Raw genomic sequence first — 17,500 nt, forward strand, 5'->3', positions numbered from 1 at the left:
GAGAGGCTACTTTGTTTCCCTCCGACTTTGTTACTTTGTGTCATTTCGCGTGAGCGCCAAAATGTCCGACATGAAATCCTCACATTATTTCTCTCCAAATGGGAAACAAACAGCTGGTGAGGGTGCACTCTTGAGTTTGAAATCGAAGCCACTATAGTATTGTTATTACATGGCACTTGTAACGGCGCTTGTAACGCCAAGGTAGTGGGTTCGATCCCCGGGACCACCCACACACAACAATGTATGCACGCACGACTGTAAGTCGCTTTGGATAAAAGCGTCTGCTAAATGGCATATTATATTATTATTATTATTATTACATATCACAGCAGCCTGCCTCTGAACGGGAACAGCCCAGTGACTCATATATAAATATGGCTGTTGAGGGTGCACTCGTGAGTTTGAATTCGAAGCCACTATAGTATTGTTATTACATGGCACTTGTAACATATCACAGCAGCCTGCCTCTGAACGGGAATAGCCCAGTGACTCATATATAAATATGGCTGTTGAGGGTGCACTCGTGAGTTTGAATTCGAAGCCACTATAGTATTGTTATTACATGGCACTTGTAACACATCACAGCAGCCTGCCTCTGAACGGAATAGCCCAGTGACTCATATATAAATATGGCTGTTGAGGGTGCACTCTTGAGTTTGAAATCGAAGCCACTATAGTATTGTTATTACATGGCACTTGTAACATATCACAGCAGCCTGCCTCTGAACGGGAATAGCCCAGTGGCTCATATATAAATATGGCTGTTGAGGGTGCACTCGTGAGTTTGAATTCGAAGCCACTATAGTATTGTTATTACATGGCACTTGTAACATATCACAGCAGCCTGCCTCTGAACGGAATAGCCCAGTGACTCATATATAAATATGGCTGTTGAGGGTGCACTCGTGAGGTCAAATTTCTAAGCCATTTTGGCCCTCTAGTATATGCCTCTCCCTTCGCACACACCCAGAGTGAGACAATGTTGTGTGCGTAATTTCTTTTTCACGACAGGTAGTACATGGAAATCAATGCGCTTTCTATGGAAAGAGGTGGGTGGCTCTTAAAAGAGCCTTTTGTGGTATAACATGTGTCGAGTAGAACACTGTTTGTAATAGGTTTACTTCTTCTTGGGGGCTGCCTTCTTGGCCTTGGCTGCCTTGGGCTTGGCGGCTTTGGGCTTGGCTGCCTTTGTAGCCTTCTTGGGGCTCTTTGCCGCCTTCTTGGCAGCTGCGGCGCTTCTTCACCTTCTTGGGGCTCTTGGCGGCCTTTTTGGGTGTAGCGGGCTTCTTGGCCTTCTTGGGGGACTTCTTTGCGGCGACAGCCTTCTTGGCTGCTACCTTCTTGGGCTTCTTCGCCGCGGCTGGCTTCTTGGCGGCCACCTTCTTTACTTTGGGGACTGCGGCTTTCTTGGCGGGCCTCTTCGCCTCGACAGCTTTCTTGTTGAGCTTGAAGGAGCCGGATGCACCGGTGCCCTTGGTCTGGACCAGGGTGCCCTTGGTGACGAGGCTTTTGACTGCGATCTTGACGCGGGAGTTGTTCTTCTCCACGTCGTAGCCGCCTGCCGCCAGCGTCTTCTTGAGCGCGCCAGGGACACGCCGCTCCTCTCCTTGGGAAGCGGTCACAGCCTTGACGATGAGCTCTCCTACGCTGGGTCCCGCTTTCTTGGGCTTGGGTGCTGCCTTCTTCTTGGGTGCCTTGGCCGGCGCGGCTGCTGCGGGTGCTGGTGCGACTTCTGCCATGTCTGTCTGTCGTTTGGTCCGGTACACACACGGTCTGCGAGGAGAAGTTTGCTGTAGACGCTGCTCTGCACTATTGAAGCTCCTCACTGAGCAGGGGGCTGGCCTTAAACGCGACATGAGAACCATGTAGACTCAAGGCACCCAGCTCGGCTTCTCTGGGCTGGCCAAATGCTCTTTCACTTGTGTTTTCTGTTCGCCTATATCGGCCCAAAAGTCACCGACGGAGCCGTGTTTTTGGTCCAAAAGCGAACGGCCCAGCGAGCAGACTTGTCTCCGTTCAGAATAAAGTCATGTGGCCCGCGGAAGGGCCTGTGCATTTTGTTGCGACTCGCTCAAAACCTCACCGTTCGACTGTCGGGTGGAGCGGTGCGCACTGGTTTACCTGTGCTATTTGTCTCCTAAATGGCCTAAAAGTGCATCCGATTGCGAGCAGCACTTGTTGTGTAGTGAGCCGAGATGTCTGGCAAAGGGAATCAAAGGGTTTGGGGTCCCCTGATGTGGTCAGGGGTGTTTTAAAGAAGCGCTCTTTTGGGGACCTTAAAACACATGCACCTGTGAGGCCTGGCTGAGACTAGTGTTGTACCTCAAGTTTCAGGTTGTATTCGTCGTATGTACAGGATCCACATGGTATAAACAGTCCTACGACATGCTTACTTGCACTGTGTGTGTGTGTGTGTGTGTGTTATTGTATTAGTACTTTTTGTGCACTGGCAGTGTGAGTGTTGTTGTTGTTGTATTTGTAGCCTACTATTTCTACACAGTGAGATTGTGTGTTGTCTTCTGGCAGGTAGGTAGGTTGGCTGTCTCTACTAATATATTGTTGACCTGCTTGACTCCGCAGCGTGACTCGCCTCGGTCTTTGTGTCTGTGGGTCTTGGTGTCTGGCTGGCGCTATGGAGGCTGGCGCCCCATGGGTTATGGCGCGTTGATATAGGCCTAGATAGAGGGAGTCTCTCTCTCTCTCTCACTCTCTCACTCACTCACTCACTCTCACACACACACACTCTCTCTCTCTCTCTCTCTCTCTCTCTCTCTCTCTCTCTCTCTCTCTCTCTCTCTCTCTCTCTCTCACTCACTCACTCACTACACTCTCTCTCACTCACTCACCCAGTCTCTCTCTCGCTGTCACTCTCTCACTCACTCAGTCTCTCTCTCTCTCTCTCAGTCTCTCTCTCTCTCTCTCACTCTCTCACTCACTCAGTCACTCTCTCTCTCACTCACTCTCTCTCTCTCACTCACTCACTCAGTCACTCACTCACTCACTCACTCACTCACTCACTCACTCTCTCTCTCGCTCTCTCTCTCTCAGTCACTCATTCAGTCTCTCTCTCACTCACTCACTCACTCAGTCTCACTCACTCAGTCTCTCTCTCTCTCTCTCTCTCTCTCTCTCTCTCTCTCTCTCTCTCTCTGTCTCTCTCTCTGTCTCTCTCTCACTCAATTTCAATTCAATTTAAGGGCTTTATTGGCATGGGAAACGTGTGTTAACATTGCCAAAGCAAGTGAAGTAGATAGTAAACAAAAGTGAAATAAACAATAAATATTAACAGTAAACATTACACTCAGAAGTTTCAAAAGAATAAAGACATTTCAAATGACATAGTATGTATATATACAGTGTTGTAACAATGTGCAAATAGTTAAAGTACAAATGGGAAAATAAATAAACATAAATATGGGTTGTATTTACAATGGTGTTTGTTCTTCACTGGTTGCCCTTTTCTTGTGGCAACAGGTCACAAATCTTGCAGCTGTGATGGCACACTGTGGTTTTTCACCCAGTAGATAAGGGAGTTTATCAAAATTGGGTTTGTTTTCGAATTCTTTGTGGATCGCTGTAATCTGAGGGAAATATGTGTCTCTAATATGGTCATACATTTGGCAGGAGGTTAGGAAGTGCAGCTCAGTTTCCACCTCATTTTGTGGGCAGTGTGCACATAGCCTGTCTTCTCTTGAGAGCCAGGTCTGCCTACGGCGGCCTTTCTCAATAGCAAGGCTATGCTCACTGAGTCTGTACATAGTCAAAGCTTTCCTTAAGTTTGGGTCAGTCACAGTGGTCAGGTATTCTGCCACTGTGTACTCTCTGTTTAGGGCCAAATAGCATTCTAGTTTGCTCTTACTTTTTGTTTGTTCTTTCCAATGTGTCAAGTAATTCTCTTTTTGTTTTCTCATGATTTGGTTGGGTCTAGTTGTGTTGTTGTTGTTGTTGTCCTGGGGCTGTGTGGGGTCTGTTTGTGTTTGTGAACAGAGCCCCAGGACAAGCTTACTTAGGGGACTCTTCTCCAAGTTCATCTCTCTGTAGGTGATGGCTTTGTTATGGAAGGTTTGGGAATCGCTTCCTTTTAAGTGGTTATAGAATTTAACGGCTCTTTTCTGGATTTTGATAATTAGCGGATATTGGCCTAATTCTGCTCTGCATGCCTTATTTGGTGTTTTACGTTGTACACGGAGGATGTTTTTGCAGAATTCTGCATGCAGAGTCTCAATTTGGTGTTTGTCCCATTTTGTGAATTCTTGGTTGGTGAGCGGACCCCAGACCTCACAACCATAAAGGGCAATGGGTTCTATAACTGATTCAAGTATTTTTAGCCAGATCCTAATTGGTGTCAAATTTTATGTTCCTTTTGATGGCATAGAAGGCCCTTCTTGCCTTGTCTCTCAGATCGTTCACAGCTTTGTGGAAGTTACCTGTGGTGCTGATGTTTAGGCCGAGGTATGTATAGTTTTTTGTGTGCTCTAGGGCAACGGTGTCTAGATGGAATTTGTATTTGTGGTCCTGGCAACTGGACCTTTTTTGGAACACCATTATTTTTGTCTTACTGAGATTTACTGTCAGGGCCCAGGTCTGACAGAATCTGTGCAGAAGATCTAGGTGCTGCTGTAGGCCCTCCTTGGTTCACTCACTCACTCACTCACTCACTCACTCACTCACTCACTCAGTCTCTCTCTCTCTCTCTTTCTCTCTCAGTCACTCACTCAGTCTCTCTCTCTCTCTCTCTCACTCACTCACACTCACTCACTCAGTCTCACTCACTCACTCAGTCTCTCTCTCTCTCTCTCTCTCTCTCTCTCTCTCTCTCTCTCTCTGTCACTCACTATGTCTCTCTCTCTCTCTGTCTCTCACTCACACACTCTCTCTCTCTCACTCACTCACCCAGTCTCACTCACCCAGTCTCTCTCTCGCTGTCACTCTCTCACTCACTCAGTCTCTCTCTCTCTCTCTCTCACTCTCTCACTCACTCAGTCACTCTCTCTCTCTCACTCTCTCTCTCGCTCTCTCTCTCTCTCTGTCACTCACTCTCTCTCTCTCTCTCTCTCTCTCTCTCTCTCTCTCTCTCACTCACTCACTCAGTCTCTCTCTCTCTCTCTTTCTCTCTCAGTCACTCACTCAGTCTCTCTCTCTCTCTCTCACACTCACTCACTCAGTCTCACTCACTCACTCAGTCTCTCTCTGTCTCTCTCTCTCTCTCACTCACTCACTATGTCTCTCTCTCTCTCTCTCTGTCTCTCACTCACTCACTCACTCACTCAGCTCTCTCTCTCTCTGTCTCTCTCTCTCTCTCTCTCAGTCTCTCTCTCTCTCTCTCACTCACTCAGTCTTTTTCTCTCTGTCTCTCACTCACTCTCTCACTCACACTCACTCAGTCTCTCTCTGTCTCTCTCTCACACTCTCTCTGTCTCTCTCCGAGTGGGACAAGGGCTGCATATGTGGTTGGACTGGGAGAAGAATCCCAGCAGGTGCATGTGGGTCAGAAGGTTGATTGCGGCCTCTTTTCTTTTCCCTGTTGTATAGGCTATCCCCAAGGTAGTCATTGGGATCCGCTACTGCTCCAACGACTATCGCAAGGGCCGCCCAACAGACACATTCATAGCCCCACTTTGTCACGTGGAAGCCACTGCCTTTTATCCTGTTGCCTCGTGAGTGTAGTAGGAAGGAAAATACGCTACGTGACTCAAATGTACTACACTTTACATGGACATTTTGAGTCATGTAGCAGACGCTCTTATCCAGAGCCACTTATAGTTGAGTGCCTACATTTTCATACTGGCCCCCCGTGGGAAACGAACCCGCAATCCTAGACGGGATTATTCACCCCCTTTTTATTCTTGCCATTTTCGTTCTAATTCACATCATTAGTGTATAGTCAAATGATGGAGCGTCCATTCACTCCGTCTGTGTCCTACCGATTCAGGAAGTCGACTCAAAATGACTATCCGCTCAATAAACGACAAAAGGCATTTCTTTCCAATCAAACCCAACAGACTGCTTTTTTTTATTTACACCCTTTGTCAAATGGTGCCATTTTACATTGCCTTCACCTGGAATGGAGGCCGACAAACATGGCTTACTATTCAGCGTGCAAAGACAACAAAAAAGGCGCGCTAAACCCCTACGCTGGAACGGGCGGGGGAAATGATACAATGTAGCCACTCTCCGAGCCGGCGCGCGCCGCCCGTTAAACATTCTCTCTCTCTCTCTCTCTCTCTCTCTCTCTCTCTCTCATTCACTCACTCACTCACTCACACTCACTCAGTCTCTCTCTCACCACAGGCAGCGAGTGAGAGGCTACTTTGTTTCCCTCCGACTTTGTTACTTTGTGTCATTTCGCGTGAGCGCCAAAATGTCCGACATGAAATCCTCACATTATTTCTCTCCAAATGGGAAACAAACAGCTGGTGAGGGTGCACTCGTGAGTTTGAATTCGAAGCCACTATAGTATTGTTATTACATGGCACTTGTAAAATATCACAGCAGCCTGCCTCTGAACGGGAACAGCCCAGTGGCTCATATATAAATATGGCTGTTGAGGGTGCACTCGTGAGTTTGAATTCGAAGCCACTATAGTATTGTTATTACATGGCACTTGTAACATATCACAGCAGCCTGCCTCTGAACGGGAACAGCCCAGTGGCTCATATATAAATATGGCTGTTGAGGGTGCACTCGTGAGTTTGAATTCGAAGCCACTATAGTATTGTTATTACATGGCACTTGTAACATATCACAGCAGCCTGCCTCTGAACGGGAATAGCCCAGTGACTCATATATAAATATGGCTGTTGAGGGTGCACTCGTGAGTTTGAATTCGAAGCCACTATAGTATTGTTATTACATGGCACTTGTAACACATCACAGCAGCCTGCCTCTGAACGGAATAGCCCAGTGACTCATATATAAATATGGCTGTTGAGGGTGCACTCGTGAGGTCAAATTTCTAAGCCATTTTGGCCCTCTAGTATATGCCTCTCCCTTCGCACACACCCAGAGTGAGACAATGTTGTGTGCGTAATTTCTTTTTCACGACAGGTAGTACATGGAAATCAATGCGCTTTCTATGGAAAGAGGTGGGTGGCTCTTAAAAGAGCCTTTTGTGGTATAACATGTGTCGAGTAGAACACTGTTTGTAATAGGTTTACTTCTTCTTGGGGGCTGCCTTCTTGGCCTTGGCTGCCTTGGGCTTGGCGGCTTTGGGCTTGGCTGCCTTTGTAGCCTTCTTGGGGCTCTTTGCCGCCTTCTTGGCCGCTGCGGCGGGCTTCTTCACCTTCTTGGGGCTCTTGGCGGCCTTTTTGGGTGTAGCGGGCTTCTTGGCCTTCTTGGGGGACTTCTTTGCGGCGACAGCCTTCTTGGCTGCTACCTTCTTGGGCTTCTTCGCGCGGCGGGCTTCTTGCGGCCACCTTCTTTACTTTGGGGACTGCGGCTTTCTTGGCGGGCCTCTTCGCCTCGACAGCTTTCTTGTTGAGCTTGAAGGAGCCGGATGCACCGGTGCCCTTGGTCTGGACCAGGGTGCCCTTGGTGACGAGGCTTTTGACTGCGATCTTGACGCGGGAGTTGTTCTTCTCCACGTCGTAGCCGCCTGCCGCCAGCGTCTTCTTGAGCGCGGCCAGGGACACGCCGCTCCTCTCCTTGGAAGCGGTCACAGCCTTGACGATGAGCTCTCCTACGCTGGGTCCCGCTTTCTTGGGCTTGGCTGCTGCCTTCTTCTTGGGTGCCTTGGCCGGCGCGGCTGCTGCGGGTGCTGGTGCGACTTCTGCCATGTCTGTCTGTCGTTTGGTCCGGTACACACACACGGTCTGCGAGGAGAAGTTTGCTGTAGACGCTGCTCTGCACTATTGAAGCTCCTCACTGAGCAGGGGGCTGGCCTTAAACGCGACATGAGAACCATGTAGACTCAAGGCACCCAGCTCGGCTTCTCTGGGCTGGCCAAATGCTCTTTCACTTGTGTTTTCTGTTCGCCTATATCGGCCCAAAAGTCACCGACGGAGCCGTGTTTTTGGTCCAAAAGCGAACGGCCCAGCGAGCAGACTTGTCTCCGTTCAGAATAAAGTCATGTGGCCCGCGGAAGGGCCGTGCATTTTGTTGCGACTCGCTCAAAACCTCACCGTTCGACTGTCGGGTGGAGCGGTGCGCACTGGTTTACCTGTGCTATTTGTCTCCTAAATGGCCTAAAAGTGCATCCGATTGCGAGCAGCACTTGTTGTGTAGTGAGCCGAGATGTCTGGCAAGGGAATCAAAGGGTTTGGGGTCCCCTGATGTGGTCAGGGGTGTTTTAAAGAAGCGCTCTTTTGGGGACCTTAAAACACATGCACCTGTGAGGCCTGGCTGAGACTAGTGTTGTACCTCAAGTTTCAGGTTGTATTCGTCGTATGTACAGGATCCACATGGTATAAACAGTCCTACGACATGCTTACTTGCACTGTGTGTGTGTGTGTGTGTGTGTGTTATTGTATTAGTACTTTTTGTGCACTGGCAGTGTGAGTGTTGTTGTTGTTGTATTTGTAGCCTACTATTTCTACACAGTGAGATTGTGTGTTGTCTTCTGGTAGGTAGGTAGGTTGGCTGTCTCTACTAATATATTGTTCACCTGCTTGACTCCGCACCGTGACTCGCCTCGGTCTTTGTGTCTGTGGGTCTTGGTGTCTGGCTGGCGCTATGGAGGCTGGCGCCCCATGGGTTATGGCGCGTTGATATAGGCCTAGATAGAGGGAGTCTCTCTCTCTCTCTCTCTCTCTCTCTCTCTCACTCACTCACTCACTCACTCAGTCAGTCACTCACTCACTCACTCACACACTCTCTCTCTCTCTCTCTCTCTCTCACTCACTCACACACTCTCTCTCTCTCTCACTCACTCACTCAGTCTCTCTCTCTCTCTCTCAGTCACTCACTCACCCCTTCCGCGGGCCACATGACTTTATTCTGAACGGAGACAAGTCTGCTCGCTGGGCCGTTCGCTCCCCACTTTGTCACGTGGAAGCCACTGCCTTTTATCCTGTTGCCTGGTGAGTGTAGTAGGAAGGAAAATACGCTACGTGACTCAAATGTACTACACTTTACATGGACATTTTAAGTCATGTAGCAGACGCTCTTATCCAGAGCCACTTATAGTTAAGTGAGTGCCTACATTTTCATACTGGCCCCCCGTGGGAAACGAACCCGCAACCCTGGCGTTGCAAGCGCAGTGCTCTACCAACTGAGCTACAGGGGACTATATATGTATGATGCGACCTGGACCGGAAATGTCCCGTTGGCAAAAAGGGCTACGTTCATATATATATATAGGCCTACTCCTATTCTTCCTAGACGGGATTATTCACCCCCTTTTTATTCTTGCCATTATCGTTCTAATTCACATCATTAGGGTATAGTCCAATGATGGAGCGTCCATTCACTCCGTCCGTGTCCTACCGATTCAGGAAGTCGACTCAAAATGACTATCCGCTCTATAAACGACAAAAGGCATTTCTTTCCAATCAAACTCAACAGACTGCTTTTTTTATTTACACCCTTTGTCAAATGGTGCCATTTTACATTGCCTTCACCTGGAATGGAGGCCGACAAACATGGCTTACTATTCAGCGTGCAAAGACAACAAAAAAGGCGCGCTAAACCCCTACGCTGAAACGGGAGGGGGAAATGATACAATGTAGCCGCTCTCCGAGCCGGCGCGCGCCGCCCGTTAAACATTGATACAATGTAACCGCGGTCCTACAATGTAACGCAGCCTACCTACGCATTCATTCGGTGGCGATGGAATTGCTCTTTTTACTGACAGAGTGGGTGGCTCTTAAAAGAGCCTTTGGGTTAGTAGAGCAGTCCAAATGCGCTGTTTACTTGGAGCTGGTGTGCTTGGTTACGGCCTTGGTGCCCTCGGACACGGCGTGTTTGGCAAGTTCACCGGGAGTAGCAGGCGCACGGCGGTCTGGATCTCCCTGGAGGTGATGGTAGAACGCTTGTTGTAGTGGGCCAGGCGAGAGGACTCTCCGGCGATACGCTCGAAGATGTCGTTCACGAACGAGTTCATGATTCCCATGGCCTTGGAGGAAATGCCGGTGTCGGGGTGGACCTGCTTCAGGACCTTGTACACGTAGATGGCGTAACTCTCCTTCCTGGACTTTCTGCGCTTCTTGCCGCCCTTCCCTGCGGTCTTGGTGACGGCTTTCTTGGAGCCCTTCTTGGGCGCTGACTTTGCTGGCTCGGGCATGATGATGTCTCGTTGCTTCTCAGAAACGAATGAGCGCGTGAAGGGCGCTTACCCGTCTTATGAAGAGGAAGCTAAGCAAAGTCAGCGGCAGTGGACACTCCCCTGCTTGCTCGTAGGCGCCCCTGCTATTTGCCTAGTGGAGCTCTAGTGCTCAAAAGAGCCTTCCGCTCAGAGGCTAGCTTCCCGAACAAAGACAATTGAGGGGGCGCGCGCGGGTCCTCACCCCCTCCCTCCTCTCTATAGCCTATGATCTGTGACCGATGGGGGATTGTGTGTTTCAAAAGGGGGCCTTTGATAGTTGTCCAAATGGCACGATTGTTGTGCCAAATAATGCTGGTGATAGAATTGCCCACTTTGGCACCGTCAGACATAGGGCTCGCATTTTGGACTGTGTGTGTGTGTGTGTGTGTGTGTGCGCGCTGTGCCCCTCTTTTCGAGCCACGTCTACCGACTCGTGGTGGCTTTATGTTGTCCAAATTCCACTATTGCTTGACCCAAAATAACAACGTCACTACACTTTGCCACTGTCAGATATAGGCCTCCCTCTGTGCGCTAAAACTGGAAGGAACATTAGAATCCTCTAATTAATACTCCCTGTCCACTCGAAGTGGCTCATACTTTCCTACTAAATAGCATACTGAAGAAAAAAAAAAACACTATATGGAATAGGCCCTTTTGAAGCGGATGTGGGTGGCTCTTAAAAGAGCCTTTGGGTTCGAGTCGGGGTGTTGAGGTTCCGAAGAGAGTGCGTTTAACCGCCGAAACCGTACAGGGTGCGTCCCTGACGTTTCAGAGCGTAGACCACGTCCATGGCGGTAACGGTCTTCCTCTTGGCGTGCTCGGTGTAGGTGACTGCGTCACGGATCACGTTCTCCAGGAACACCTTCAGGACACCGCGGGTCTCCTCGTAGATCAGACCGGAAATACGCTTCACGCCGCCGCGGCGAGCCAGACGGCGGATAGCGGGCTTGGTGATTCCCTGGATGTTATCGCGGAGAACTTTGCGGTGACGCTTGGCGCCTCCTTTTCCGAGTCCCTTGCCGCCTTTGCCTCTTCCAGACATGGTGTGTTCGCTAGTTGCGTTCAAGTGAATGAATGACTTCAGCACCGGTGTGCCGTGCGCTATTATCTGCGTTTGGCCGACCTGATTGAGGCCAGTGGCACAGAAAGCGCGCCTCTGTTATATGCTCTCTCTAAAGAGCAAATAACCATGGTGTGCAGTACCCAAATTTAACCACAAGATGGCCTCCGTGCTCCACTGTAAAGTTTGGGCCTCTGCATGAGTCTCTCAGCAGCACTGCAACATGGGACTTTCAAAGTAAGTTGGCATGCAATGTTTCTTCTGGACTGCATTCAAGGCAACTAATGACACACAACTAATAGTGTCAATTATTCATCTGAACACAATTCTTGTAACTATTCGGCCTATATTATCACTCGTTTCTTTTCCCCCTCCTTTGTAAAGCATTTTACTGTGCTACTATAGTCCAAAGGAAGTGGATGATGCCAGACGGTTGTATATATGGTTGTATATATATATATACACACACACACACACTGAAGCTAGACTTCAGGCAACGAAAAGGTTCAATACGTAGCTTTTAGACGTGTTAGTGAACAACATACATGGTGGGTAATGTAGAGGTGCGTGTATACATGGAACAATTGTGCTTTTTTGATGGAAATATGGAGGTGGCTCTTAAAAGAGCCTTTGGGGGATTTTGGAGTTCAGGTCATCCTCATTTATGCGCGCTCTCTGCGAATACGGCGGGCCAGCTGGATGTCCTTGGGCATGATAGTCACCCGCTTGGCGTGGATGGCGCACAGGTTGGTGTCCTCGAACAGGCCGACCAGGTAAGCCTCGCTAGCCTCCTGCAGGGCCATCACGGCGGAGCTCTGGAAGCGCAGGTCGGTCTTGAAGTCCTGGGCGATTTCTCGCACCAGGCGCTGGAAGGGCAGCTTGCGGATGAGCAGCTCAGTGGACTTCTGGTAACGACGGATCTCTCTCAGAGCCACGGTGCCGGGCCTGTAACGGTGAGGCTTCTTCACACCGCCGGTGGCGGGGCACTCTTGCGAGCAGCCTTAGTGGCAAGCTGCTTCCTGGGGGCTTTGCCACGGTGGATTTGCGGCGGTTTGCTTGGTTCTGATTTAAGGGTTTTTATTAAAAAGCGTACAAAAACCATACATCATAAATCATTCAATTTCAATACAATACAATATTTGCATCACGCCACACCATTCTCACACCAGTATCCTCTCACCCTCCTCTTTCCACCACCCCATCACTATTAACCAACCAACAACCCCATCATAATAAGAAAAAACTACACTATGCCATTTAGCAGACGCTGTACTTACCGTCATGCTTGCATACATTTTACATATGGGCGGCTTCGGGTTCCGAACCCACTACAAACGCCATGCTCTACCCCACTGAGCCACCTAGGACTACGAGAAAATAAACATAGAAATCACATCATGTATACCGGCTAAGCCACATAGGACTACGTGAAAATAAACATAGAAATCACATCATGTATACCGGCTACGCCACATAGGACTATGAGAAACCAAACAAAAATCAAGCTATAACACTAGATACACCTCAGGGGAGCACCTTCCCTCCCCTTTTTACCCAGCCACAAGAAACACACCCTCCTCCCTACCCCTCTATACTAAACCTAAACCCCCCTCTACACTAATCCTAAACCCCCTTCCACCTCTCCCGAGCAGCATGCTGCCCCCACTTCTTCTCCTCTCCCTTCATCCTCCCCCTCAAATTTCTCTCCACCCTCCTCACTATCCCCTCCACACCCCCCTTCTCCCCCTGTCCTTTCCAATTTCTGCCTAGCCTCCCACAAACCCTGTTTAAAGAGGCTTATGAGAAGCCAGAGCAGAAACCTGTCCCTAACCGTCCCCCTCGCTCTCCCTACCCCCTCTCTCTACCCCCTAGCCCATGTAACCACAAAATCCCTCTCACCCTGCCTATCGGACCCTGTGCCCTAGCCCACACTACCCGGCGAAAGCACAGTCCCAAAAAACATGGCGCACCGTCTCCTCCCCGCCACAAGTTGGCCTTGGGCAGGTGGGGGATCGAGTCAAGCCACGCCCGTACAAGATGGAACGTACGGGCAAGCCCTTATAGAGGCTCAACCAATTCAGGTCCTTGAGCCTGTTATCCAGACCTCGCACCTGCACTCCTTCCCAAACCACAGCCGGGATACCCAATAACGGCCGGGACACCCTCCCGTCTCACCTCCTCGTACAGGTGCCTGTGATCTAAACCTACTCGGGCTACTTCAACCTCGGGGTGACCACGCAGCCACTTGGCCGCATAGCCAAAGTGCCACGGCAGCTGTTCCGCCCGAGGACCCGTGTTAGTCCACACCATTACGCTTCTCGCCTGGTAAGAGAAGAACACCCGCAGGAGGTAACCAGACGGGTGTATTACCGGATGAGCCAGCTCAGTCAACAAATATGAAACAAAAATTGAATCCAGCTTGAGGGGGAAATGTGGTACCCCCCTACCTCCCTCCCCGATGGGACAGAGCATGCGTACCCTCGCGACATACTCTTGCCTGCCACCCCACATGAACTGGAACACCAGCTTCACTAGAGGCACTCTCAGACTCTCTGGCAATGGGTAGACGTATGCCATATACAATAGTGATGGCAACACATCCACCTTGAGGACCAGGACCTTGCCTATAAAAGACAATGACCTAGCCCTCCACATCCCCACCTTCCTCTGCACCACTGCGATGCATCTGTTCCAGTTCAGCGTCGCTGAGCCAGAGGTCTCAAAAAGGACCCCGAGAATCTTCAGGGCCCCACTACAGAGAGATAACCCCCAGGCACATCCGTCCTCCCACGCCATCTTCCGAAATACTTAACGGATGACTTAGCGTGATTGAGGACCGCTCCCGGCGCTCGGGTGAATTCCCTATGATGGCAAGGGACCTAGTCAGGCACGAGTCCTTGCATAGCAACAAGGAAGTGTCGTCTGCGTACTGGGTCATCTTAACATGCAGCCCACCGCTTCCAGGGATAAGCATGCCCTCCACCCCTGTGTCTGCCCTAATGGCAGCCCCAGAGGCTCCATGTACAGAACGAAGAGGAGTGCCGAGAGCGGGCACCCCTGCCTGACCCCAGACTCAAGGTCAAAAACGTCACCCATGTGACCGTTTACGTTCACCCGGCACCCTGCTCCGACATATAAAGCACGGATCCACCCTATATACTTCTCCCCAAAACCTAATCTGCCTAACACCCTGAAAAGAAAATATCTATTCACTCGATCAAAGGCTTTTGCCTGGTCGAGTGCTGCTACCATTAGCGGCAGCCCTCTATCCTCTGCCCAAGCAATGGAGTCCCTGATCAAACTCAGGTTCCACCTAATAGAGCGTCCCTCTATCCCACCGTCTGATCCTCATGGACGACGTAGGGAAGGGCTGTGCGCAACCGGTCCGCTAGAACCTTCGCAAGTAGCTTGTAGTCTACGCACAGCATGGTCAACGGCCGCCAGTTGCCGAGATCTGTGGCGTCCCCCCTTCTTGTACAGAAGTGACAGCACACCTACGGCCATCGATCCCCCGGGACCCCTGTCTCGAGGATGGCCTTCAAGACTTCGAGGACTACTGGCCCAAGTATACCCCAAAACTTGAGGTAAAACTCAGCCGGCAGCCCATCCATCCCGGGCACCTTCCCTTTTCCCATCCTCCTGAGGGCGCTCTCAACCTCTTCTAGGGAGATCTCAGCCTCCATTGCTTTTCTAATGTCCTCCGGCACTTGCCGGGACAGGTGTTCTAAAAACACATTGCCCTGCTCTACATCTACTGCCCTCTCTTGAAAGAAACCTCGGAAATGCTCCGTGGTCACCTTGACCATCTCCTCCGTCTCTCTCACTACTCTACCGCTTTCTTCCCTAACCCCATACATTACCTTCCTAGTCTGCCTTTCCCTTACTGATTTAAAGAACACGGCCGAACATGTTTCGTCGTGTTCTATAAAACCACTACGCGCCCGCATCAAGAAAGCGCGAGCCTTCCGCTCATGCACCTCCCTTAGCTGCGCCTTTAGGGCAGCGGATCTCTCCCAGTCTGCCGACCCGCCGAGGTTGCCTGCCTCCAGCTCGAGTTCTAGCAGCCTCTGGATATGATCCACCTCCTCCTTTCCTCCCTCTTTTTCCTCTTCCACCGTCCTATTATAAAAACCCTCATCCTCACCTTCACTATTTCCCACCACTCTAACACCCTCACACATGGACCGGAGGCCTTCAAGCCCCCTAAAAAAATCTACAAAAGCGTTGATGAGCCTGCCCATCCAGCACCTCCCGTTCTAACTTCCAGTACCCCCTACCGAAGAGACAGACTGGTGCCCCCACCTGCAGGAGCACCCCGTCGTGGTCCGAAAAGAACACAGGCAACAAGCGCCCAGACAACTGACCCAGAGACCTAGATAGGAAAATATAGTCGAGCCTCCGCTCGACCCCCCTAGAGTTGCGCCATGTTATCGCCGGAACAGTGTGCAGGCCCCCATCCACCAGACCATGGCTTGCCATTAGTCCGGCGACGGCTCCTGCACTACTATCCCTCCCCCTCCCTATATCTACATTGAAATCCCCCCCTATCACCAAGTGTCTATTTGTAGCACACAGCGGCTCCAGGCAGTCCACCATCTCCCTCCTGCCCGTTGCCAACTGTGGCCCGTACACCACAATAACCCTGTATCTACTCTCCCTTATCGTGACATCCGCTCCCAGTACCCTACCCTGCATAGCCACAAAGTGCCCTCCACCTTCACCTCCCTATTCCCACACAGAATCCCCACCCCTGATGAATGAACCCCCTATGCCCCACACCGACTCCCCCTTGTCCCACTCCCTCCTAAACCTTAAAACATCCCCACTATCCCTTAGGTGAACCTCCTGTATAAAACAAACATCAAAACCCACCCCGTCTAAATACCCCAAAACCGCCCTTCTCTTAACCCCCTCCCTTATTCCCCTCACATTTACCGTAACAAAAATAACCCCTGCCATAATACATATTACACATCACGCAATAGTATTACCCAAAACTCAAAAACCAAAACAGGAGGCTCACCTGATGCTCCCCTGCTCCATCTCCTCCAGCGGTGCCTCCGACCCCCCTTCAGGTGTCGTCCCCCCACTCTCCTCCATCTCCCCAGCCCAGGATGCCGGAATGGTGTTCGGCTCCCGGGTTTCCTGATCCCTGGGCTCACCACCATCCTCCTCCATCCCATCAACCCAGAAAACGGTTGGAAATAGCACCGGAGATCCAGCGTCCTCTGCCCCCTAGTGGGTGCCCCCGGCAGTTGTGCATTGGGAGGGGTCAGCGCCGTGGGAGCTTCTTCCCCACCTCCCCCCTTCTCTCCCATTACTCGCTTCGCCTCCCCCTCTTCCCCCCGCCCATCTCCCTCTTCCTATCCCCAGACCTCCCCCCTCCTCTTCCCTCTCTTCTTCGTAAGAACCGACAGCGGGGAAACCATAACCCCCCTAACCCCCAGCTCCTCCCTCACCTCCCTCAGCTCCTCCTCCCCTTCTCTCGCTCTCTCCCTACTCCCCCCCTCCGGCATCGCCCCTCTCCCCTTCTCCTCTCCTTCCAGGGCTGTGTCCGGCACCTCACCGACCTCCTCTCGCTGCTCCGTCTCTGGCACCTCCTCTCCCACTCTCCCCTCTGTCTCCGTCGCCGTCGCCGTTCCGCCTCTCCTTCCTGTCCTTTTTCCTGCCGTCCTCTGCCCGTCCTCCTCTCTTCCCGCTGCTTTTCCTGGCACCTCCTCTGTTGCAGCCGGACTTCCCTCTGGCCCTCGGCTCGGGTCTGAACTCCCTCTCACTTCCTCCCCCATCCCCCTCTCCTGACCTGCTCCCCTGCAGCCGCTGCACGACTTGTGGCGAGCTGTGCAGTCCCTCCACAGATGTGCTGATGATCCACACCCGTGGCATTTCTTTGGCTCACCACAGTCTTTCGCCTCGTGCGCCCCTGACCCACACACCCTGCACTTCCTCCCTCCATGAGGCGCAATTATGTCCGATACGTCATGCAGCGTCTGCAGAACGAGGCTGACGGGCATAAAATAATGTCCCCTATCAGCCCCCAGGAAAACATTGCTGGAGGATGAAGGTACCCCCAGGCCCCCTGGGTCTTCCTTCAATAAGGCCTGGAAACTCCTCCTCCCGTTCCAGAACCCGAGCGTGTCCTTGAGGAGCCTTGCTGAGAGACATTGTCCATGTACCTCCCCAGAAAGGCCCTCACCTCCTCC

At 51.1% G+C, this 17,500-nt stretch overlaps 2 protein-coding genes and 2 pseudogenes across 2 annotated transcripts; all 4 read right to left on the reverse strand.

Annotated features, from left to right (window-relative positions):
• Nucleotides 1-1,037: 1,037 nt before the first annotated feature.
• On the reverse strand, nucleotides 1,038-1,865 carry LOC121561704 (histone H1-like). The gene has a single exon (XM_045216055.1). The coding sequence runs from the start codon at nucleotides 1,863-1,865 to the stop codon at nucleotides 1,038-1,040; it is 828 nt and encodes a 275-aa protein (XP_045071990.1).
• A 5,288-nt stretch (nucleotides 1,866-7,153) lies between these two features.
• LOC121560651 (histone H1-like) lies at nucleotides 7,154-8,372 on the reverse strand. Its single transcript, XM_045216056.1, has 2 exons — nucleotides 7,410-8,372; nucleotides 7,154-7,375 (listed from the first exon to the last, which is right to left on the reverse strand). Exons 1-2 carry the CDS (start codon nucleotides 7,773-7,775, stop codon nucleotides 7,154-7,156), a joined length of 588 nt encoding a protein of 195 aa, XP_045071991.1. The 5' UTR covers nucleotides 7,776-8,372.
• A 1,112-nt stretch (nucleotides 8,373-9,484) lies between these two features.
• Nucleotides 9,485-10,263, reverse strand: LOC123485156 (annotated as a pseudogene).
• Nucleotides 10,264-10,893: 630 nt separating this feature from the next.
• Nucleotides 10,894-17,500, reverse strand: part of LOC121560692 — a 30,532-nt pseudogene continuing 23,925 nt past the window's right edge.

Source organism: Coregonus clupeaformis, unplaced genomic scaffold, assembly GCF_020615455.1.
Source record: "Coregonus clupeaformis isolate EN_2021a unplaced genomic scaffold, ASM2061545v1 scaf0588, whole genome shotgun sequence".
Taxonomy (NCBI): Eukaryota; Metazoa; Chordata; class Actinopteri; order Salmoniformes; family Salmonidae; genus Coregonus; species Coregonus clupeaformis.